The sequence below is a fragment of the Leptinotarsa decemlineata genome, unplaced genomic scaffold, assembly GCF_025532065.1.
Source record: "Leptinotarsa decemlineata unplaced genomic scaffold, Ldec_3_MD MMD2_tig00000505_RagTag_RagTag, whole genome shotgun sequence".
Lineage (NCBI taxonomy): Eukaryota > Metazoa > Arthropoda > Insecta > Coleoptera > Chrysomelidae > Leptinotarsa > Leptinotarsa decemlineata.
Genome location: NW_027412549.1, coordinates 7,384,752 through 7,408,844, shown reverse-complemented (window position 1 = coordinate 7,408,844; position 24,093 = coordinate 7,384,752). Strand labels below are relative to the sequence as shown.

Here is a 24,093-nt window from a genome sequence, read left to right as displayed (position 1 = left end):
ATATTATTTATTTCCGACAGAAAAAATTCTCATAAGAATGAAAATAAACCTTGCAGGTCGGCAAACTTTAAACCCCCACTCTTTGTGTATTGAAAAAATTCAGATTTCTCATAAAATTGAGAATGAACCTTGCAGTTCGGGCTTCCTAGACGAGAATCTCGACCAGATTGATAATTTTCGATAAAAAAGTCCAACCCACATCCTTCGAGTATAAAAAAAATTCAAATTTTTGACAAAATTGAAAACACCTACACTTAGCAGGTCGACAAAATTTCTGGCAGGTCGGTGCTCCCAGATAGAAACTCTACTCGAAGGCTGGGGTAGAAATTTTCATTGTCGAAAATGATTAATGTGGTCGAGATTTGTATCTGTTGAGCCCAACCTGCAAAAATGTCTGCAGACCTGCAAAGTTCATTTTTTATTTTGAGAGAAATGTGTATGAAAGTGAAAATGATCAGTCACATGCCTTTCCGTGCGTGTCTAGTTTGAGTGTAGTAGTCTGTGTAATTTATCTTTAATTTTGTAATTTAGTTTTTACCATAGTTTATACTATGCATTTGCAAGCTGAAATAATTAGTTCATTAAAATAATAGCATTTGTTTCAGGTGACGCTTCAGTACGGACTATTTTCATGGCAAAAATATCAAGAACGAACGTCAAAGTACTAAATGGCGCGCGAAATTGCTTCAAACGAATTTATCATAGCCGCTGTCTTACTATCCCTTTATCTTTATACTATTGTATTGTATTCACAATTTAGTAATAATTCATCAAGTAATACAATAATTTTCCTGAGTTATTCTCGCTTTCTTGGTCCTGTTATCGTTATTAATTTGTCTGGCACTAAACTGAGTTCATCCAGCACAATTTATATAACCTCAAACCAGGCTGCATGGTTCTTATTTTAATAAAACTGTTTCACAATGCAAATGACGACGTTTCCAATCGGAAAACCACTTTAAATTCAAATTCGTCGGAATAATTCCAAGCATCCGAATGAAAACGCGAAGGGAAAGAGAAAAGAGTCGTATGAAGTTATTTTGCAAACGGCACGTCTAATTTCTGAGGAAGAATGGAACTACGAACTGCTAATTTGAACAGCTGCCTCCCGTTCGAACGTCCAATGCATTTAAATGTCACATTTCGCTCCCAAAATTCGCGGACGGTTGTTGGCAGCGGGCTAAATTGCTAAAATATAGGTCCGATCACCATGACGTTGCATTGTATGAATGCGGATGTCCTTTGCATGTCGTTGGGGTTATCAATTCCTGCTAGGGAGAGTGGCTCAGTTTACAACGTTATCGTTAAGTGTGAGAGACTTCAAAATTCATGAACTAGGATGAAATTGATGACACGTGTGAATCGTTGTTCCACTGTGAATCAAAAGTGTATATAGATTATAACAACAAGTAGCCACATTGTCTGCTGCATAATTGCTCATATCCAATCATTCTAGAGAAAATTCGATGACAAAATTTAAATTGTCTTTAAATCTTTCCGTTGGGGAAACTATTTTTAAATGAATAATTGAAATACGGGATAATGGATTGATAGAGACTTCTTGCTTTTTGCTTTGAAATTTTGGAAATCATTTCAGAATTTTGCTGAGATAAAGTAATTTTTCTATTTACTTTTGTTCCAAATCCATAAAGTGATATATTATTAGGTTTCTTCTTTTTATAATGTTGGTTTTCAGGAAACAAGTAAATTTCATCAAGTTTTTTAGAATCATGTTTTAAAGCAATTATATTGCTATAAAAGATGAAGAAACTGACAAATCGAATCACGAATATCTCTTTCATCTGGGTATAGGAGTTCTAATAATCAGAAATAGACTGATGTAGAATGATTTAATGAAACAAAGATCATTTTACGAAAAACCAGTATAAACCAGATAAGATAATCGAGAGGTCATGTTTACTTTCGTTTGTTAGTATTTCTCGACCCAGACACTAACTTAAAACGTGTCTGATTTTATATTTCCTTGAAAAAAAAATGATTTATGGTTTTGATAGAAAAAATCCAGATGACACATAAAATGAAACAAAACATGAATAAAACCAGTGGAATTTATGAACTTATTAAACAAACAATAGAAACACAAAGAAGTATTGTCATTGGTTGATGATTTCTGTAGTGTTGAGTTGAAAGCGTTCAAGATCAAAATCTAATGGAGAAATATTACAGATATCAATAATCATTTCATCAGGATTTGGGATATATTTTTCCACAGAATTGTTATAGAATTTTCAGAGAGTTTTGAAATGGTTGTTTTACATATCGAGAGTATATGTTTTATAATTTCAAGTTTTGAGACAGTTTGAGAATGAATGCAAAATTATTGTGAGTGGAATTTCAGTTTATGTTTAAATTACAAATGTTTAATAGGTATCTAAATTGAGAAGTAAAAATGATTTCCGTGTGATTTAAATCCGTAGGTGAATTATAGTTGTTATAGGAGGTTAATTATTCTTTCTTGAAGAAATATATTTGGATGACCTGCACTTTACCTATGAAAATTTATTTTATTTATATGGTGTTGGTGTTGCAAATAGACGAAAAAATATTTATATAAATATTTACCTCATATGGAATAGTTATCTTCTGATGACGAAAACTGGTTGAAAAAAAGGCCTCCAAGAGAAACATTTCTGAGATACTGGAAAATACTCTTTAGACTGAAAACTACTTTATAAATATTACTGGAACACGTGTCGAGGTATTGAAATAACGGTATATTCACCAAAGGTTCCAAACAGTGTATCACAAGTGAAAACTACTTTATTTGTCAATGATATCAGTATTTTGATCTATGAAAAAAATAGATTTATATTTTTGTATTGAATTAAATAGTAAAATGGAATGGTCATATCTAATAAATAAATTTATTGACAATTCTGGTGATCAATGTTCTCTGTTTCATTAAAAGAAAGAACAAACTATATTCATTGAATGAAAAAAGCAATAGTTTATTTCGTTTCAAAGCGGAAATTATTTCATACAAAATATGCTAACAAAGAATTAATATGTTAATTTTACAAGAAATCTAAATTATATTCTTCAAGGTTCAGCAAAACTTAATGAAGGAATAAAAGTTTTGGCTCATCTGCTGGATGAGTAACAAGCTTAACATGCAATTGAAAAATTGAAAAATGTTACTGTTTAATGTATTTTAAAGTATTGATGAATATTTTTTATACTACATACATACCTAGTTGTTCTCCACTCTACCGTGTTATTCACCACCTTATAACTTTTTATCAGAAAGACATTTGCACTTTTTCCTTCGTTATAAATATTTCATTAAAGAATTTTGATGAGCTACAGTAATTAGTTAACATCAAATAAACCATTTTTAATTTTTGTACAAATCTTTACAATAAGCAAAAACTACATCAACAGTCTGGAAGCCAGCTTCCTGATTGTAAATAAAAAATAAGTTGTGTATTTTGATGTTTTACAGAAAATAAACAAATCATTAATATATATCAGCATATTATTACGTGCCTACACTGTAGTAAATACGAAAAATCTATATCAAAATAATTATATCATTTGTTTGTCAAAAAAAACTATGACTATAAACATTCTTATCATCAAAAGAAGTATCATGTGACCTTCATGAATTCTCGAATTAATGTTTACAGTGTGTCTCTTCCTTATCAAGAATAAATTAGATTGGAGCAGACCTATATAAACAACCCGTTCAAAGATAAAGCCCAAAAGAAGTTAGTTATTCTTGACTGTCAGTCAACTTACTTTTAAGAAGGTTTAACAGTTCTTTGCATAAGTTAATTTGAGTTTCTTCGACTGGAAGAAGACTAACAACATTTGCAGCACACACCACTGAAGGTAAAAACCATTCTATTGATGCTAAATTTGAAAAGAAATTATCTAAAATCGTCAAAATTTTTAGAATTAGTGAAAAAAAAGATGGGAAAATATTTCCATCAACTTCTGGCATCAAGCAATAAAAGTTTCATTAAACATAAAAAAACTTATCATCTGTACAATTCTTACCTTTTTGACATTCCCGAATTCACTGCACTTACAAGCATAAATAAAAATGTTTAGAAAAATGACAAATCTAAACATTGTTTTTAGAGACCAATAGAAAGCACAATAAGTGTTAGGTAAAATTTCAAACACTCAAATGACAGCTGCAACTGTAAATACATTTATATATTTCTGATGTATGCTCATACCACTCCCGTAACCTACCTATACCAGTACCTTGAATCAAATTCATAAAGAAACAAAGCGACGTTTGTACCATTACTGCACATTTATATCTGGTTTTATTTTCAAATTATCTTCATTAACATGAAAATTTCCTGATTTTTTCATTTAAAAAAGTTTCAGTAAGACACAAAAAGAAGAAGGGAATCATATCATTATTAATAATTTGAATTCAAGCTTTAATATCAGTGTCAGCAACTAGTAACTAATGAGTAGGTAACCCTGTCATTCTCAAGGATTATAAGTACACTTCTGTTAAACAGGTATCTATTTGAATCAATATTATATAATCACTTGATTGTGGTTTTCCTTTTCACACCTCGTAAATATGTAAATTGCTATCCATACCTTGATGTCTTTCTAAATTATTTTTTATGGAATTGTGACCTTATTTTGGTTGCAGGAAAAAATTAAAATGGCAGCAGTCATACCAGCAGTGAGCACCATTTCATCAAGAATTATTCGAATTTTGGGATGTAACCCAGGAATTATGACCCTACAAGGCACCAATACTTACATTGTTGGAACAGGAAAAAGGTGAGATTATCTGAAACCTTTTGAGTGATTCGAATGAGGTTCGAGCGCTCGAGCTAGTATAGGTTAAGTTATATAAAGAGTAAACATGTCAACATTTCCTTCGGTCGTGTCTAGTTTCCCGACGGGACGTAAATTATCCAAAAATGTCTTTGACACAATGTATCAGATTTAAAGTAACGTTTTTTATTCGTTTCTTGAATTGTTTTTCTGTTGATTCACCAAGAAAATTAACATAACATTCTGGACTTTCATTTAGGTAAATTCATCAATGTAATCAACCCTCCTATTATTTATCTTTGATTACAGTTTTGGAGTTGTATCATATCGATCCTAATGAAACCCAAATAACTTTTGTTGAACATAAGACCACAATTATAAAGGGATTATTTTGGATGACTCATTTGGGAAGAATTCACCAGTAACACTCTTTCGAAGGTTTGAAATAGATGAACACTTCAATCTAGCAGACCACTATTATAATATTCAAGCAGTCATTGTTAACTGTGGTTCTGGCGTTGAATTTGGTTATTATTACGTCTTGGTCAAAGGCGAAAAGGACAGGTTTAAGTTTGACGATAGTCGTGTCACGAAGTGTTCTGGCAATGTATTGAATTTATTGGAACCTCTGGAGACAGCCTACATTTTGTTTTATGAGAGAGAGGACATTGGCAGATCATAATCTTCAGTTGATGTGGTGCTGCAGGTTTTTCCTGCAGCTGAAAAAGCAAATGCACCACTGGAATCAATAAAGTCGCCCCAATTAATTTTTTTTGTTGTTCTATACGTTTATCAATTAAAGTAATATTTTTAAGCCATATAATAAAACTTAACAAAACAAAATAAATCCAATAATCTAAAAATTGAACTTACCTAGTATTTGATATGGCAGAAATGCTTTAATTCATTATGGAAATAGTCACATTAGTGTAAATATACATAATGTGGTTAAATAAACTACTACTACTGCAATAAGCAGCTCATTTAAAACAATATTATAATTGAGTGGTTTCAGAGTTATTTTTTTTATTGTTAGATTAATTGATCAAATAATTTTCTAAAATCATTAACTTCAGCTTAACATTGAGTTTTCCTCTGTTATGTCCTGAAGAGTACCAGGAAAATAATGCAAACAATATTTTTCTTTTCAGGAGAATTTTAATTGACACAGGCGACTCTGATGTTCCACAGTACATTAACCATCTGAGATCTATATTGACCCATGAAGGCATTGACTTGGCCCATATATTCATCACTCACTGGCATCATGATCATATTGGAGGACTCGGCGATATTTTGAACGACATAAAAGAAAAAACAAGTGAGTGTATCATATATAGTTTTTGGTATTTTATAAAAGTTCTCAAATAGACAAAATAAAAAACTTTATGAGAATGAATATTTCTCCTTCTTCTACCTTCAAGAATTATGTCTATTGCGAAGTAAATTGAAAATTTTATATTTTTTTCACAGAACATTGTCAAATATGGAAATACCCTGGTGGTAAAAACTTGGACAACATCAACAAGAGTATTGTCATAGAATCTCTGAAAGATGGGCAAGAATTTGCAGTGGAAGGTGCCACATTACGTGTTGTCCATACTCCTGGACATACCGAGGATCATGTTGTTTTCCACCTCGTTGAAGACAATGTGGTATTCAGCGGAGACTGTATTTTGGGGGAAGGAACAGCAGTATTCGAGGATTTGTATGACTACATGCAGTCGTTGAGGGAAATTGCCAATTTGCAACCCAAACTCATAATGCCAGGACACGGAAATGTGATACATGTAAGCATTAGTGTATAATAGATTCCACAAATAGTTTATGTAACTATTCAACTACTTAAAAATATTGTGGACAATGTTAACTGAATTTTTTTTTATTTCAGAACCCTGCAGAGAAAATAAATTTTTACATCAATCACCGCATGGAACGTGAGCAACAAATCATGGACGTGCTTAATCAGGACAAGTCCCAAACATTCAAAGAGAATGATTTGGTCCAAATGATTTATACAAATCTCCCCGAACACTTAGTAAAAGCTGCAGAAAATAATGTTAACCATCATCTTGTGAAACTACTGAAAGAAAAGAAAGTGAAGAAAATGAATGACAAGTGGCAGATCAGTGAACATACCTTCGTCAGAAGTTTCTAAGTATTACTAGGTTAAGGGAGTTTGAAAAAGGCTGTATTTAAATTATGTGTGTTAGGTTAGGATGTGAGGATATTTTTTTTGAATTGTGTACTTGCTAGTCATTACAAAATACTCTAATTTAGTTAAGTTGATGGAAAATTGAGATAGGATTAACATAAATTAAAGTATTGTATACTTCATCTTTTTATTCAAAGAATCAAATCACCATCATAAACATTAGCACAGCCAGAAAAAAATTCTATACTGACAATCAATGTTTTTAGTGGCTTCCTTTCTGGCTGTACAGGAACTGAATAATATATATATCATTATTTCATATAAAAATAACATTGAATAAATAATGAAAGAATAATCAATAAAGAATTATCCTAAGTTTCGATCATCTTTTGATTTTTTTGGAGGGTGGTGGCATTATTTCAGAATCATCATGAAACCTGTACTTATCTATGTAATCTAGAAGCTTTTCCTTAGTCACAGGATGCTTGATGCTCCCACAAACAGCTGAAACAATAATAAACATCAGTGAATATGTATTAGAAAAAAAAAAAGGCAAACCTAAGTAAACGAAAATTTGTTTTCTTATTCAAAATAAATCCAAAAAAATTTTAGGAAGAAATCAATAAGTTCAGAAGTTACAGGTACATAAATTATAATGTGTAGCATTCCTATGAATATCTGATTCAATTCCATAATCAATGTTTGAATTTGTTTGGGGAGGGCTTTTTCTCCTAGTTTGTATATGTGAGTAACTTTTATGCAAGATGTACACATCTTTGTGAAGAGTTTTTTTTCAAATTCGATTGTTTTCTTTCGTTCTATGGGAGTTTGTATAGATTTTTTTGTATAGATAGAAAATTGAACGCCAAAAAGTTTTTTTACTAAAAAATAATCTCCTAAAAATATACCCCTTTCAATTTAAGCATCAGTTCTCTGAAATACGTTGTCAACACGTGTTATAACAACGTGAAACGCGCAAAGAGAAAGGTATTGCAGTTCTGATTTTAGGATGAAGTGCATGTTTTGGATTCATTTCTATGCAGAGATTCCAATTTTACCTTTCAGAAAATTTGTTCGTTTCAATGTGGTTCACACTATTTTATGTTAGAAATCACACGTTAAAAGGTAAGACCTCGTTAGTCCTTAGCTCGCACAAGTTTCTGAGGGTTGTCGTTCGCCTTCATAAAATAGAAAATGTGGTAAAAAAATTATTGGAAAATTTCCAGAAGATTCTGAGGGCCGGTAATATCCTTGTTATCGACGAGTCGATGGTGCCATTTAGAGGAAGACTTCTTTTTCGGCAGTATATTCCGAACAAGACTCACAAGTATGGGGTAAAGTTGTACAAATTGTGTTCACCAGAAGGATATACTTTCAATATATCGAAATACACTGGAAAAGGTGACACCAAAGCCGATCTGGGGCATTCCCAATCAATTGCTTTCAAGTTGCTGGAATGTATCGAAACCAAGACTAATAAAATATTATTTGCCGACAATTTCTATTCTAGTATTCCTCTGGTAACAAATTTATTGCAGGAGGAGATAATGTATTGTGGAACTTTGAGATCCAATAGGAAAGGAATACCTGACAGCATTAAATCAAACAAGATCAAATGGGGTGAAATTCTAGAAATGAGGTAAATAATTCAACAACACTTCATTAGTTGAAATCAGTAAATTTTCTATTTCTTTTTCGGGAAGGTGATGTTCGAGCTTATTCTCGGCACATCTGTCGTTAATGCACTAGTAGTATACAATATGTGTTCTAAAACGAAATTGAGCATTAAAGAACTCAGACGACAGTTGGCTTATTCGTTGTTACGAACCCTTGAGAAGCCAGATCTTCCCAAGAAACGAGTTCATACCTTCTCCAAACCAGAGGGACCAAGTAGAAAACGACTAAGCCTTGTAAAGGTTGTCGTCAAATATTGAAAACGTCAGGTTTGACTTGTCGCCAAATCGATAAAAAAGTTCGTCGAGTTATATCTTTTTGTGCAGATTGTCCAGGTTAAGCTAGGTACTGTTTGGGTTGTTTTAATTCGGCTCATATAGTTTCAATTCGAAAATTATGTGTCAATAAAATTAAAGAATTTAACTCATTTGACTATTTCTTTACCTAATGTATGTGGTAATTTTCTTTTTTCATTTATGTGCTGAATTGGACGCCGAAGGCATGTGAGATTGAAATTATAGATATATCACTGCGTGAGTGACAGTTTTACCAAAAAATGCAATTCAATACTATCGCCTCTCACTGTTAGATGGATCTTTATAGCAACTTTTATACACATGCCACCGAGGGCATGTTACATACACCATTTCAGAATGAATAATGGTCCCTGGAGGCATGTGGCATGTGCCGCATATTCACCAAGGCACCTCAATATGCTGCCGCAGTCAAAGTGTTTATTGAGTATAGAGTAAGAATATTTCAACCCAATATCAGGAGTCTTTTTGGTTTCACAACTATGATTTCACCCTTAAAAGGGTGAAATCATAGAAATCAGATTTGCTAAATTGAAAAAAATCACTGTCAATAAATTGTTCATGTCTAGTACCAACTTGAGTTATATTGAATCATTAGGTTAGGTTGAAATTGAATCTAATGGTATAGTTTTTCTGTAAAAAAAGGTTTTTTCCGTCTAAATAAATAAATACCACCTGGACCAAATGACAAATTCGATGGTGAACCTACAATTCGATTAAAAACATTAATTTTGATATTCACACTTCTACAATGATTAGTTTCAGGTCTAACTATATTATTAAAGAGATTATTTGAGTAAATTGTTGAAAAAATCACCATGAAGATTTGTTATATCAGCCCTGTCTTGCCAAATATATCATCGTAATGCATAATGTAAGGTATTTCGAAAGAAATTTGACTTTAATTCACAAACGATCAATGAAACAGGATTTGCTCTCCATTTCTTTATCCAACATGTCCCTTTTCACTTCTCTGTCTTTAATATATTTAGTCATGTAGCCAAGCACAAACACCAATTTTTCATCATTTTCCTAACTGTAGTTGATGACTAGAAATTTTTTATATATGATACTCACCCAATGCAGTTTCATAACTGTTAGGGAATGATTTGTCAGTTCTTTCCCTCATGAATTTCCATTCACAGTTTTCATACTTGCATTCTATAATTTTATTATCGAGATCCTTCAAAGATTTTGAATATTTCATTTTGTCGAATGGTTGAGATAACTGTCCAACAAAGAGGTGGCAGACTTTCTTAGAAATAATTCTGAAACATAATCAAAATGAACTCATTAATAGCCTCAAAAATTAACAAATGTGCAAAACTCACCCCTCGCCTTCTTCCTTCACGATTTTCAGTCTAAAATCAACTGAATTCATGTCTAATGGTTTCCATTTGAGGACATCGTCACACCGGCCTGGTATATAAGGCTGTAAAAGTCATTCATTAAACAAAAATCTTATTCATTTCAATTAACAAAACTGCACATGATAGTTAAATTTAATAGTTAAACATGATAATCAAATTTTTCATACCAATATATTTTTGCAAGACTTCACCTCATTCAGTAATAAACTAGTCAATTTATAACTATTCATCTCATAACTCTCAAAATAATAATACTATTCGGGGGAAGCAATAAAAGATAAGTTTTCTCGATTGTACTTTTTATCCTATTCTTTGTAATAATAAATACTAATCAAACCAACACTACTTGTTTCGACACTAATAAACAAAAATTAATGAAACATCACAGCATAGATCATGGGCGCAACGAATTACCAAAGGCTTGTTAAGTAGACTTTCCTGTCTAATTTGGCATTTCTGAATTGAATATTGAGGATACACCAACATAAACACTTCAAAACGAATTCAGAGGTGTACTTCAGATGTGATTATATATTGCCACGCAATTTGAAATTTATGAAAAAGTACCATTGGTTACTTCAACAAATTATAAGTTACACACACTTAGTCTTTATATTGAAATCATAAAACACCCTTCTAAATTGGAGCCTGAAAAAACAGGGTACACTTGTGGAATAACTTCAGGTTTTTCATTCTATATTTAAAAAAACAACTTTTATCACAATGATTTTTTGAAGCAATTAAATTATTCACAAGTATCAAAAAAGATGTCATCATTATAACATACCATAACTATATAACAAATTCCTCATTGGCACTTATGGTATACTTGTCATTTGACAATTGTTTTAATAATTTATTCTCCTCTCTCAAACAGGCTTTTTCACTCAGATAAGTATCATCAACTTGATAGATTGATTCATGCTTACATTCTTTTTTTTTATTATTAATTTTTAACACACTTCTATTAGCTTTACCTGTATGTATGTTTGTTTGTAACTCTCACGCTCGGGATCTGTATTGGACAGAATTATCGACATTATTACTAGATCTATTCACGGGCAGATGGCACTGTACGTAACCTCCTTGATTATCGACATTATTGCTTGATCTATTCGCGGGCAGATGGCGCTGTACGTAACCTCCTTGATATAGTTCGAACTCACTTTACATGTATTTCTTCATTTGAAAAAGGTATTTTTTAATTAACACGCGCGCCTGCTGCCTTATTTGTAACCCTCCTTTACGTGCCTGCTGCCTTGGGCTTGGTAGCTGATTTTCAGGCTCCCTCTCCGGAATAGGAAAATATCAATGGTCACTTTTCTAAACAATATACGGCTGATTGATCCCAAAGTTTAGTTAAAATAAATATAGTTTACGAAATTAAAAAATGAAAATTAAATATAGTTTAAAAAACTAAAAAACACGCTTTTAAAGAACATCAAATTGAAAAATTAAAAATACTAGTATAATTGTGAAAAAAGCGTGGGCGCTTTGTGTCATATTTTTTGTATATCAAGCGCCCGTCGCTTTTTTCACAAATATATATTCACAATGTTATATTTTTATATTTTTCGTTCGTTATTGTTTTATTATATATATAAAAAAAAGATTTTCAACTTTTTAGTTCGATGTTCTTTAAAAGCGTGTCTTTTAGTTTTTTAAACCATATTTATTTCATCACTTGACTGTTTGAAACATGCAGGATGGAAATAAATATTAGCCACATTCAACACATTTGACTTTGTAGACAACTTTTTTTTTTTGAGCAATGCTTACAAGTATATTTTTCAATTAACTTAGTAGGTGGTGATAGTGGACTAATATTATTTGCCATCTTGTATGTAGAAAAAGCCTATCAGGGTACTGGGCGTCTCGCGGTATACCATGCACCTGGTTTCAGGAACCTCTGTACCCATCACGTGACTATGGTAGGATTGGAAAAACCCCTCTTGTGATGAGATTGATAATGTGAGTGTTTTTTCTTATAATCTAGAGGCATCGAATATAACAAGCAACTAATATCAATATTGAAAGTCTTGAATTACACAGAAAACTTGCTGGAATAATTTTTCTGTATAAATTACTGAACAACAATGTGGATGCTATGGAGGTGTTATCTTTTATAAATTTCTGTGTGCCTCATTTTAGAACTAGAAGTACAAAAACTTTTGACAGCCGACCAGAACCAATTTGTATCTCAAATTGCCCTCCTTTAGCATTTGCAATAATTTCAATTTAATTTCAAATTTGTGTGATATCAATATTGATTCCCTAGAATCAATATTGACACTGCATCTCAGTAAATTTTTAATTTTCTGGTATAGTTATTTTATTTTTTATATTATAATATTCATTCATTTTCTCAAATTGCAACTTTGTAATTATAAGGATCGATATTACTTTTTTTTAACATACTTAGTTAACCCTGTAAATGATTTTTAACAGTTGGATAATAAAGGCCAATTATTATTACCTCTTTGGAAGGCTGGAAGATAAGACCATCAGGTTCGTGTGATAACGTTTTGGCAAATTTCTCTCCTAACAAGCTTGCTGCTTGTGTTATTTCCCAAAAATCTTTTTTCCTAACACTGAATGGTTCTAGGGTTTTGTTAATAATACCATTTTCCATTGCAAAATGCCTCGGCCTGATTATTTCTTTTTCTATACAGTCCAGTCGCACAGGATAGAAAGCCATCTTCCCTACTTTTTGACCCTCAAATATAATTATATCATAAGCAAGGAATCTCGGTATGTTTCTGCCATCAACCTTGTCGATAACCATTTCCTGTGAATTGTATGTAAGATGAGGGGAAATAAAAAACAATTTCATTTAGAACTTGTCAAATCTAGGAAGAGACTTGAGAAGTCTTTTTCTCTCTCTCACTGTCTTCTAATGAGTGCAGATCTAGTGGGCAGGGCCATAACGGAAATCAGAAAGCTCTTCCTACATTTGACAAGCTGAACTCTTAATGAATATTTATAATACTTTTTGAATTGACTTCTGTTCAACCGATAAAGCAAGATTTCAGGTAAAGCTATACCTTAGATTACTTTGAGATTATTGAACATATATGAATTTTCCTGTTGATCAATTTACTGAACGAAGATTCCAATATTACAGTTGAGAGATATTTCAGGATATTGTATTAAGTGACCCAAAGCGTACTTACACCATCCAAAAGGGTATCTTTCAAATGTCTTCTTACGTCTTTTCTATGTACAAATCTCAAACCATCAACCCTAAAAACATTGTGGTCTCTATCGAAAAAGTAGATTTCATCTTCTCCGTCAATCAACATCATATATCTCATACCATCAGCTTTCCACGACACCCTGGAAGTTTAGAAATTAGGAACGGATAATCAAGATGTCATTGGTTAAGCAACAGAAGCCTAATTAAATTTACCAAAATGAAACAACCACTGAAATAACCGTTATCACATTTTTACCTGTATGGCTTCTGGTGCAATAATGAAATATTATTTACATCCATGGAGACAGGTTGGCAGCCGGGAAATGCCTTTTTCTTCCATTCACACATTACTTGTACCTTTTTTTGAAGTTCATAGGCTTTTGGCTGTTCTTGAAAAAGATGTACACCTGGTACCCCTTCCATAAATTTGGGTATGTCTTTATTCCTATTCTTTTTATGTTTTCGAATATTGCTAAAATAATAAAACAATTTCCATAATGAATACAATGCTCCCATTCCAAGTGGTCTTCTAAAATGACTTCAGAGACGAGGACTACTTTGAACAAAAAAATGTCTGAAGTAAACCTTTGGAAAAGAAAGCACTTACTTTGAAGACGTGGAAGCCATTTCTGGAACACCATCATCAAAATCATCCAGACTGTAACTGTCTGGTGTATCATCACTTTCTAGACACCAATCAGGAATTGAAGGTGATGGAGGAGCCTCGTCAAAATCATCATAGCGTCTATACAATTCATCTATGTAGTCTTTTTTGTAGATGCCAACTGGTCTGAAATAAAAATTTCATATAAAAAATGCTCTACAAAAAATTTAGCCTGTTTTAATGAATTCAAAGTGGATTATATATAAAGTATATAAAGTGGATTATCTTAGCGACTGGACGAATGTACAGTAAAATGGATTAACGGGGTCTCTCAGTCAAAAATCAAAATCAAAACTCTGCTCTACTTTGCTAAGCTTTCGCTTCTAATGGAAAATTTCTTCAGTAAAAGATTAGTGAAAAACAATGAACTGAACATATAAATTGATGAAAAAAAGTTAAACATGTTTAGGTTTTCTTTGGTTTGACAAATGTCATACATTCACATTTATGTGAAATGTTTGCAGACGATCTCAAACTTTATAGGGTAGTAGATAACTTTTGTGATGCAGAACTGTTACAGCTCAATTTTGCGTATATTATGTGGCGAGACGAAATGACATTCACAAAGTCTGGCATGTTTAATCAAAGGATCGAATATTTTTATGCCACTTTCATGAGGTTAGATTCCAATATCGTTTGTTAATAATAATAATAAATCACTAGGACCCTATTTTATTGATGGAAACCTAACCGGAGCAAAATATGTAGAAATTATAGAAGAAATATTGGATGATCTTCCTATACGGAATCGGCGTAATGATCTCTGGTTCCACACAAGAATCAAGAATAATCACAGATTATTTGAATCAAACTTTTCCCCGATTCATGGATTTGAACAAGAGGTCCAGTGGCATGGCCTGCCAGATCTCCAATTGGAAGGTATTCAAAGAGACAAAATAAACAAATGTATAAAAAGTTTGAGTTCTAGAACCGCAAAGTGCATTTTACAAAATGGTGGGACATTTCCAACACTTACTTCGATAATTTTCATTTACTTTCAAATAATCTTTTTTTTTTCAAATGAATAATAGTTTCATTTAATTATTATCAATTGAGTTTTTCTCCTGGTTTGAAATATGTGAACAACTATTACTTGTTTCTTCCTTTGATTCTGATAAAAATCCATTCAATTTGAGATAAGTGAGTTGATGTTCTTATTGAAATGTATTGCATGTTAATTAAACTAAAGGTAAATGTAATATAGATCCAAAGAAATTTGGATAAGGGTCAAAATCACCTGAAAATCAACTTTGAATGACACTGTCTGATATATCATTGAATTCAGGGTGAAAATTATTTCGAAAAATATCATGAAATATGCATTGAAAAAAAAATGACGTTGAGGGTGGGCTCAGAGAGTAGGTAACATCGGAGTAGAAATCTGATTGTGTCAAATAGAGGAGAATTTACTATCAAATAAAAAATGTCTGTAACATTTTTTGAAATTATTTGGGGAGAAAATGAAAATGACAGAATGTACTTTCCTTATGATATTTCAGTAACCAGCCCTGATATTCTCGATTTGTTTGAACTACTTAACAGTGCTTCTATGAATGCAACTTTTTCTTCATTTGACCAACCTAACTCTTTATGGTTTAAAAGTTACCAATCCAATCACATTCAAAAATGTTGCACAGAACTGATAATTTCAAATTAATAACCAATTCCTTGAAATTCATGTTATTAGATTCTCAAGTTGGTGTATTACAATATCAAGAACACTTTGCTTTCTTCAATTTACTGGGTAGTTTCAGAAACCACTGAATTTTCAGATCAAGTAAGAACAAAATGAACAGAGCTTTCATTATATTTCAACTATAATATCAACTAATAATTTTAAATTATAGACTAAATATAGCGTTCAAGAGTTTCTCAAGACCTTTATTGACCTACATTAGCTCAAATATTTTAATGCATGAATTAGTCTTACCTAGCTTTAGCAAACATATCTAATGCAATTCCTAGATCGCAATCCATTTTTGTAACCATATATGAAACTATAAGAAACCCAGTTCGATTGAAACCATGTGTACAATGAACTGCAATGCTCTCAAGGGGAAATTGTGAGATAAAATTGTGAACCAGTCCAATAAATGCTTCAGTTTGTTGAAGGGATGGTGTTTCACCATGTCCCCTGCAAGAGAGTTTCACATATTTACAGCCATAATTTTTAATTTCATTCTTGTCATAGAATCTAGTAGTGTTAGTTAAGTCGATCCATAAACCAATTTTGATCTGAAACATAAGAAGTGTCATTAGTGAATTCATTATAGTTGATGAAAAATACCTTTTTAGATTTACAACTGCTGAATAACATCTTCGGTGGAAATCTGCATTCAGGTGGAACAATTTCGTCGAAGGAAGAGCTCAAAGGAGTTTTCATCGCCATGAATTTTCCCATTATCAAAGTTTCCGATTTCCTTGGGCAATGTAACCACCTGGGTGGTACAGGCCCTGGGTTTTTTTTAGGCCCACTCATTATTTCTGGGAGTAAATTTGATAGGTTATAATTATTAGATATATGACACCTATTTGAATTACTTATTTGTTTGGATCATTATTAAGCACCCTTTGAATGCAATAAAAGCGCCTGAAGAAATTTTTGAAATGGAATAATTCAATCTTAACTAAACCCCATATTCACACTTTTCACTTTTAACATATTCACGTCAAAACAAAAATGAAGTTACATGTGCTGCCAATGTCACATAGCTGATCATGAATCATGATGCCAACTGCCACTGAACAGGATAAAATTTTTGTCGATGAGGGCGCTAGCGTCACAAATGGATGTGAAATACTATGTTTATATATTAATTTATGGAAGGTTCGAAATAACGCAGTGAGATATCAATTTCGAAATTTTATAATAATAATTTTATTGAATATTGACTTCAATCTTCGAATTTCGTTGAATTCCGACTGGGAATTTTAATACCTTCAGAATTTTGTTGGATTTCGAATTTGAAATAATTATTGAAAATAATATATTTATAATATTTAGGTGAAACGCATTTCATCGAAAGAATTATGGATTCCTGAGGTTATACTAAACAAAGTTAGTTCTGTTTATGTCTTGAACGCTGGCCGCCTTCAGCAAACTATCTAATTTTTCAATGAAAATTGCAAAATTTCTACTATACAAGGTGTAACATAAGTTACACCTTGTATAGTAGCGCATGAAAAATTGTAAAAGTTATAAACAAATTGGGATGTATAAAAAGGTATTTAAGTTTTTGCAAATGTTTCAAAAACTATAAAGGATTAAGAAATTTCAAAAAAAGATTCTCCGGGGATGAATTTGGGGATGCGCACATGGCATCTAAAGCGAGTTCGTCACAAAAAATAATCATATATTCAATAATAATTTGAAAATTTATAAAAAATAAGGTGAACTATGAATAATATACAAAATTGATTCTCGTTGGAAAAATATCTTAAAATAAATTATTGAAAAAGCTAAGTAATTACTAATTAACAATATTTTACTTGACTTGCATCTTCATTATTATTATTATTATTATTCTGTATGTCTGTTGTTTTAATATTTTGTAAATTATAATTGTTTTATAGCCACAAAAAATGAATAATCGACGTATTGTTATAATTTTTTTAATATTTATCATTATATATTTTTTTTGTATTAAATGAAGACTTCCGTAGGTTGAACAAAAAATTTTTATTACCATTTGTTCATGAATTGTTCCTGAACAAATAGATTATTTCTAGAAATAGTGTCATTTATTGATTCAATCTGCAACCGATGCAATTATGTATTTAAAAATAATTTGGTTTTTCATCTATTAATTTATTTGCCTGCAATGTTTTCCAATTTTCATGTGCGTAACTAATTATTCATTATAATTCGGCTATATTTTGAGGTTAAAATACTAATGTATTCTTTCAAGAATGATGATTGAAGACATTTTTTTTCCTAAATTACAAAAATCGAAATGAGTAATAGAAATATTATTAATAATAATAGCAGTGTTTTATTATAATAATGCGTTTTCTTCTTTTTTTTTTTTGAGGAGGCACTTGAGAACAACTTGGTTCATTCTTGTTTGAAACTGAACCCGAAAACCGTTTCTCTTACTGGGTACGCTACTTGATATGCTGGACTGTTAGTATTGTTGTAAATCATGCCCGAAAGAGAACAACGCCGGTCGCCACTGGTGAATGTATGATGAATCCCCGCCACTCTAGAAGCAGCGAGAATAATGCTACCGATTTCGACGGAACTTCGGCGAAATTCCTATGACATTCGATTACGATATTTAAACATTAGCCACGAGCATACCGACATAGTGAAGAGGAAGTTACAGTGCGGTACGCGAAGTCATTTAGTAAGGCGATAGACATTCAAATAATAGTTTTAAGTTTTAGTTCAAGTATTTGTTGTATTTGAAGTGAAATAAGGTTAAGTTTGATTATTCAGTGTAGTCAATTATTGGTCAACCCACGGGAAAAAAACGTAACAGTATTTTGTTGATCAACATTCTATATTCGAAGTTACTAGTATCATCATCACAACAATTGACATCTTCACTGATAATGTCATTATTATATTCAATGAGATCTGAGGCATTACTAAAACTGTTTCTACGTACAAAAAAAGGAAATTTTAAAAATGCAAGAAAATAAATTAATAGATGAAAAACCAAATTATTTTCAAATAAAACAATTGCATCGGTTGCAGATTGAATCAATAAACGACATTTCCTTGAAGGTGTTTTATCATATTTGCGTTATCCTGTTAGAAGAAAAAAAATTCAAAAATTCCTGTTATTTTTATAAACCAATACAAATAACAATTGATTAATAATTGTTACAAATTTGTTGAAAAGCTTATTTAAAAGATATATCAAATCTCTATAATAATATATTCAATGTTGATTTTTATATATTTAATAGTTTCAAAGTTATAATAATTTTTTAGTTCGAGTGGTTCATGTAATTTTTGTAGAACATAATTTTTAAAGGTGCAATAAAAAATCAAAACAATTTTATTCGAGTGTTTGAAACGTAATTTTTAGCAGTTTGAAAACAGTATATCTTGGTTTGGAATTTGTTTATAACAAATTGTTTAGTTAATGAACAATAAAATTATCAATGAAATAATTTTCCTTGTTAATTTGTAAAGGAATGTCAATTATGATTTTTAAACATTTCTCAACTGATTATTTGAACATTTGAAATATAAAAAAAACGATTATGAAGAATTAAAAGTTATTGGTAAGAAAAAGTGTTTTTCTAAAAATTATCTCATTATGAAGATAAAATTATAATTTTTTTTTAACACTCACATATAGTACATTCGTTTATAAACAATTCATAAACAAATGACGCTAATAATTTTTGTTTGACTCACCGAGTGTCTTCCACAGATCTATCAAGAGTGTTGAAAGAGTTTTTCGATGATCTTGATCTGGAAGCTCGTCAGATGATCTATTTTCAGCAGGATGGAGCACCAGCCTATAATTTCAGTGGCGTGAAAAGAATGTTGCGAGTTTTTTCGGAAACATGGATTGTTGCAAATGGTTATGTTAAGTGGCCTCCTCATTCACCAGGCATGACCCTTTTAGATTTTTATTTTTGGGGATTTCTGAAAGTGGTGTACAAAATAAAACATAATAACGTAGATGAACTGAAAAATTATATTGAAACTATAATTAATATAAATGATGGCCGAATTGGGTTGAAAGCAACACGTTGTGTCAAGAGAAGGGTCCAAATATGTGTTCAACAAGAAGGCAGTGTTTTTGAATATTTACTCGATATTTTATAGCTCTTTATTCACCAAAACAAAAACCATTTTTGTGCTAGTGAAAGAAATAAATATTTCCATATAAGTCGCTCATTTTCAACTTCAGGAAGGAAGGTGATATGAGCTTTGTTGTTGAGAATGTTATTACGAATCGAAATGCATTCAAAATCCATTTAAAAAAATATCATTTATTGGAATATATTTAAAACGCGACTGTCATTTTTTTATATTCGGCATCGAGAAGACCATTGAAAATGCTACTAGTTTCCCCATTTAACCGAATTCGAAGAATTTATAATAACGGAGTTGGCAATGGTGCCGACTTGATTTGGAACACCCTGTATATTTGAATCTCTTTTTGATGTAATACTTAAACAAGCAAAACTGATAGCATACGCGGATGATCTAATATGTGAAGGAAAATATATTGATGAATTAAAAGACAAAATGAACAACTTATTGAATGATATTAATAAATGGATGAAATAGCATGATTTTCAATTATCAAAATGTGAAATTTCAATTTTTAGAAAAAGTAGATTTTATTGAACTGCATAACAAATACCATACTTGGTGAAAGCATACAAGAAATATGTAGTGAGCATTTTGAAAACGGTATTTATAAAAACGAGGTGATACCGATTTTCAGTTTTGAATATGACACTTATGTAGGTACAAGAAATTGATGCAATAGATATACATAATTGAAAAAAATGATAGTGAAAATAAAAATAACTTTTTGTTAATGATTGAAAAGTATAAGGATGAATATTCATTTGTATTTACAGATGTATCAAAATAAAATAATAACAAAGTGAGAATAGGGATTTCCATTTCAGGGCGTGACTATGCAATAGATGAAAGTATGGGGGTGTGCAAAAACAATTCGAAAAAATATAATAATAATATCGTCTTTATTATTTCATAACAAAAAATAAGAAACAGAAATTATAGTTATTTATGTATCAAGGGAATTAGGAGGGCCTTAATTACCGATGGCAAAGTTTGCGTCCCGAGGGCCTCTGGCCCGAGGGACAGCAATTGCCTGAGGTTATTGAGGCTCATTAATTCCCGTGGTACATAGATAATTTTATTTCTGACCGATTTCAATAAAATTTTGTTCATTTTTGAAACGGAAAAATGTACCAATTCATTACCTTCCTATTTGAATCAGGTACCGTTGATTATAGTAGAGTTTTCTTGTTGCTAGGTTGTTGCTATGTTACTTGTTTATAAACAGAACTTTGTTATCAAGCTGTGTTTGCGGTGAAAACGTGTTTTCTACCCCAAATATAATGGAGGATATTTTGAAAAAAGCTGAACAAGCACAAGAATCATTAATTCCATCGAAAAGTGAAGCCGTATACCAAAAAGAATACAAGATATATCTGGACTGGCTGACACGGAAAAATGTAATGCCAAAAGATGTCACTGAAACTGTATTTCTGGCATATTTTCAAGAACTGGTAAGGTATGTTGTCTACTTTGTCATCAGAAGAGGCAGGTACCTCGACTGTAGTGAACAGAAGCTCCAGCCATACAAAAGAAGAAATTGTTTCCAGTGGCGGAAGTAATTTTCAGGGAACATTTCAAAATTGTACATTTATTATTTGTAATGACGTGAATAAATAAAATATGGTTCAGTTTTCATTTCTATTTATTTTTACTTGTGAAAGGTAGAGGGAATTATAAAATCTATAATGTCCCAAGGGAGTTATGACCCTCTTTATTTATAGCGTAACTATGACGATATAAGCTTATAATATCCCGGTCAGAAATAAACATAATCATATCCTTAACCTACGAAATGAAATAAAGGGCGAAGTTCATCGTCTGTAATGCATTGCATCACAGTGCAGTGCGACAGAAAGAATCAAAAACGTGGATAACTCAACAAAGAGTGATTATATATTACATTGAATAACAAGACAGAATTAGACCAGCTTTACAAAACGGCATAATATTTAAATGGCTTGGATACCCGGACATCAACAGTTCGAAGGTAATGAAAACGCGGATACTCTGACAAAAATTGGCACATCTTCAAATATTACAACTACCGGACTGAGTCATGCCCCTCCTTCTCAAGATGTGCAGTAGATGTGTAGAAATCTGTTATCAGTCTCTTAGATTATTCAAGCCGTAAACATCCATACTACGTAAAATTGCAAACAAAAGTTTCTATTCCTTTTTTCCTAATACTTTCTTTGTCGTACACCGACCCAACTTTACCCAACTCTAGCTCCCGGCCATAACTCAGTCCGGTAGCTAGAGTATTACACTGAACACTGTACATTGAATGGATGGATGGATGAAAAATTTCAGACCATATTTGAAACAAACAATCTATCTAAATAAAATTTTACACACAAAGGAAACACAACATACAAAATAACAGGAAATGTATTTTAGCGTTCAATCGGACTTTCCTATAAAACCATTGTATACAAAAATACTAAACATGGATACAAAACATATTACTAGTATAACCTATTAGGATGAGAACAGTTCATTATATTCAAAATTGGAAGAAGTAATAGCCCAAATTGTGAATGAGGAACAATTATTCATATTGTTTTGGAATGCCCCATCAACACTATTACTGGACAAGAAAAATCGATTGAAACTGGAATTTCTACTCTCCTAGACATGAGTACAGTGTTAAGAAACTTAAACTACAGAAATGTCAAAGAGCTAGTTAGGTGTATGGCTTACGACAATATAAAGATGAAGATGAATGGAGAAGGTTGAAAGTTCTCTGAAATCCCATATATAAAAAAAATACATAAAACATCAATCAATCCTAATTATTACCGGTGAGCACAAAACAAAAACTGAAAAGTAAAAAGAGTTAAAAATAAGAGAGCAATTTGAAAAATATATAATTATACAAATCTCTGTTTAAAATCTGAAGAAGAAGAAGAAGAAGGAAATTTAGGTTGATATTACGCAAAGCAACATGATCTGCTACCAAATACGAAGCTGCTGTTACACAACACGCAATGGTGTAGGAGGAGAACTGGTCAAACGAGCCGAGTAGGAACTGTAGGAAGCAACGTCCATAATAACTAGAGAGAGAGTGGTTCTGAATTCGGTACAGTTAGATTATGTGCAGTAATAACTTTTTTTGATTCATTCAGAACAAAAATGAGCTATTATTTATTAGTTTCAAATCGAAAGAATCTTTTGATTGATTAGATGGGATAGCGTACTAGCAATTTTAATATAAGAGAAGGAACATGGGGTTTCATATGTTGGTGAGCGCGCGAGGTGGTGGTGGTACTGTCGTGTCAATAAGGATGTCCAGAACACGTGACCAATTCTCGAACAACATGGCCGCCTGTAGGCACACAATGAGTTCAATGATATAGGTACATCACGGTTTTTTCGTGTTTTGTTATTAGTCCGGTTCACATGTACTCGATTTAGCTCTTTTTGGTGACATTTTTCAGCCCTGTCCAAAAATTACGACCAAGGTGTCATTCGATTCGTATTTTTGCCTAGGAAGTTTAAGGAAAGGTCCGAAAACGCACCGATAAAAATTACAAAAGTTATAAACAATTAAGTGAAAAAAAATGGGGCTTTAGTTTTTCTTAATATCTCGGAGAATTTTCAAAATTTTGAAAATTTGAAAAGAGATTTGAAAAGATCAATGAATTTGCGTAAAAAAAGTTCTGACTCCCGAAACTGTATCTCGATTATTTATAATTTTTACAGAGCCCTGAAAATAGAGCCAAAAGCGGGTAGTCTGGCTTCCGCGCTCCTTTCTTCACTCTGACATAAAAACAAAAAAAATTTAAACGTATTAAATGTGAATATTAAGGAATGAAAAAATTCATGTAATGTTGGGATACATCAATAAACAATAATCCGCAGTCAAAAAATTTTTATCCCAATTTTAACGTTATTTATAAATTTGTTAATTAATAACTTTTTCTGAATTGAAAGTTAATATAAAAATCCCTATAATTATTAAACTAAAAACCTGGCATTTTTTTCCTTTGGTGAAGTTATCCTCAATAGGCAAAAAATAGATTACCGTTGCCAAAATAAAAAAATTGTTATTTTATATTTTTTTATTAACAATTGAAAATTATAATTTTATAAAAAATACATTACAAAATTAACAAACACATTTTTTAGCAACAAAGAAATTTTTTTAAAAAACCTTTTTTTTCCT

At 31.5% G+C, this 24,093-nt stretch overlaps 3 protein-coding genes and 1 long non-coding RNA gene across 5 annotated transcripts in view; 2 read left to right on the top strand and 2 right to left on the bottom strand.

Moving 5' to 3' along the window:
- LOC111508863 (protein D2) overlaps positions 1-4,161 on the bottom strand; it is a 33,750-nt gene extending 29,589 nt beyond the window's left edge. The window contains exon 1 of the mRNA XM_074173843.1: positions 4,021-4,161. Coding sequence (XP_074029944.1) covers positions 4,021-4,095 — 75 coding nt within the window. The 5' untranslated portion in view covers positions 4,096-4,161. The remainder of the gene's footprint in view (positions 1-4,020) is intronic.
- On the top strand, positions 3,698-7,110 carry LOC111513902 (endoribonuclease LACTB2). Of its 2 annotated transcripts, none has more exons than XM_023170123.2 (5): positions 3,698-3,852; positions 4,643-4,776; positions 5,925-6,094; positions 6,247-6,563; positions 6,665-7,110. In XM_023170123.2, exons 2-5 carry the CDS (start codon positions 4,655-4,657, stop codon positions 6,929-6,931), a joined length of 876 nt encoding a protein of 291 aa, XP_023025891.2. In that variant the 5' UTR covers positions 3,698-3,852; positions 4,643-4,654; the 3' UTR covers positions 6,932-7,110. The 2 variants fall into 2 exon arrangements, with proteins under 2 accessions (XP_023025891.2, XP_023025892.2); XM_023170124.2 differs by lacking the exon at positions 3,698-3,852 and adding an exon at positions 4,368-4,502.
- LOC141481751 (uncharacterized) lies at positions 4,783-5,200 on the top strand. The gene is made up of 2 exons (XR_012465147.1): positions 4,783-5,032; positions 5,083-5,200. It is a non-coding gene; the product is annotated as an uncharacterized lncRNA (long non-coding RNA).
- LOC111513901 (RNA guanylyltransferase and 5'-phosphatase mRNA capping enzyme) lies at positions 7,099-16,840 on the bottom strand. The gene is made up of 9 exons (XM_023170122.2): positions 16,434-16,840; positions 16,077-16,381; positions 14,090-14,272; positions 13,739-13,954; positions 13,460-13,622; positions 12,763-13,074; positions 10,248-10,348; positions 9,994-10,184; positions 7,099-7,432 (listed from the first exon to the last, which is right to left on the bottom strand). Exons 1-9 carry the CDS (start codon positions 16,623-16,625, stop codon positions 7,311-7,313), a joined length of 1,785 nt encoding a protein of 594 aa, XP_023025890.2. The 5' UTR covers positions 16,626-16,840; the 3' UTR covers positions 7,099-7,310.
- Between the last annotated feature and the right edge of the window lie 7,253 nt (positions 16,841-24,093).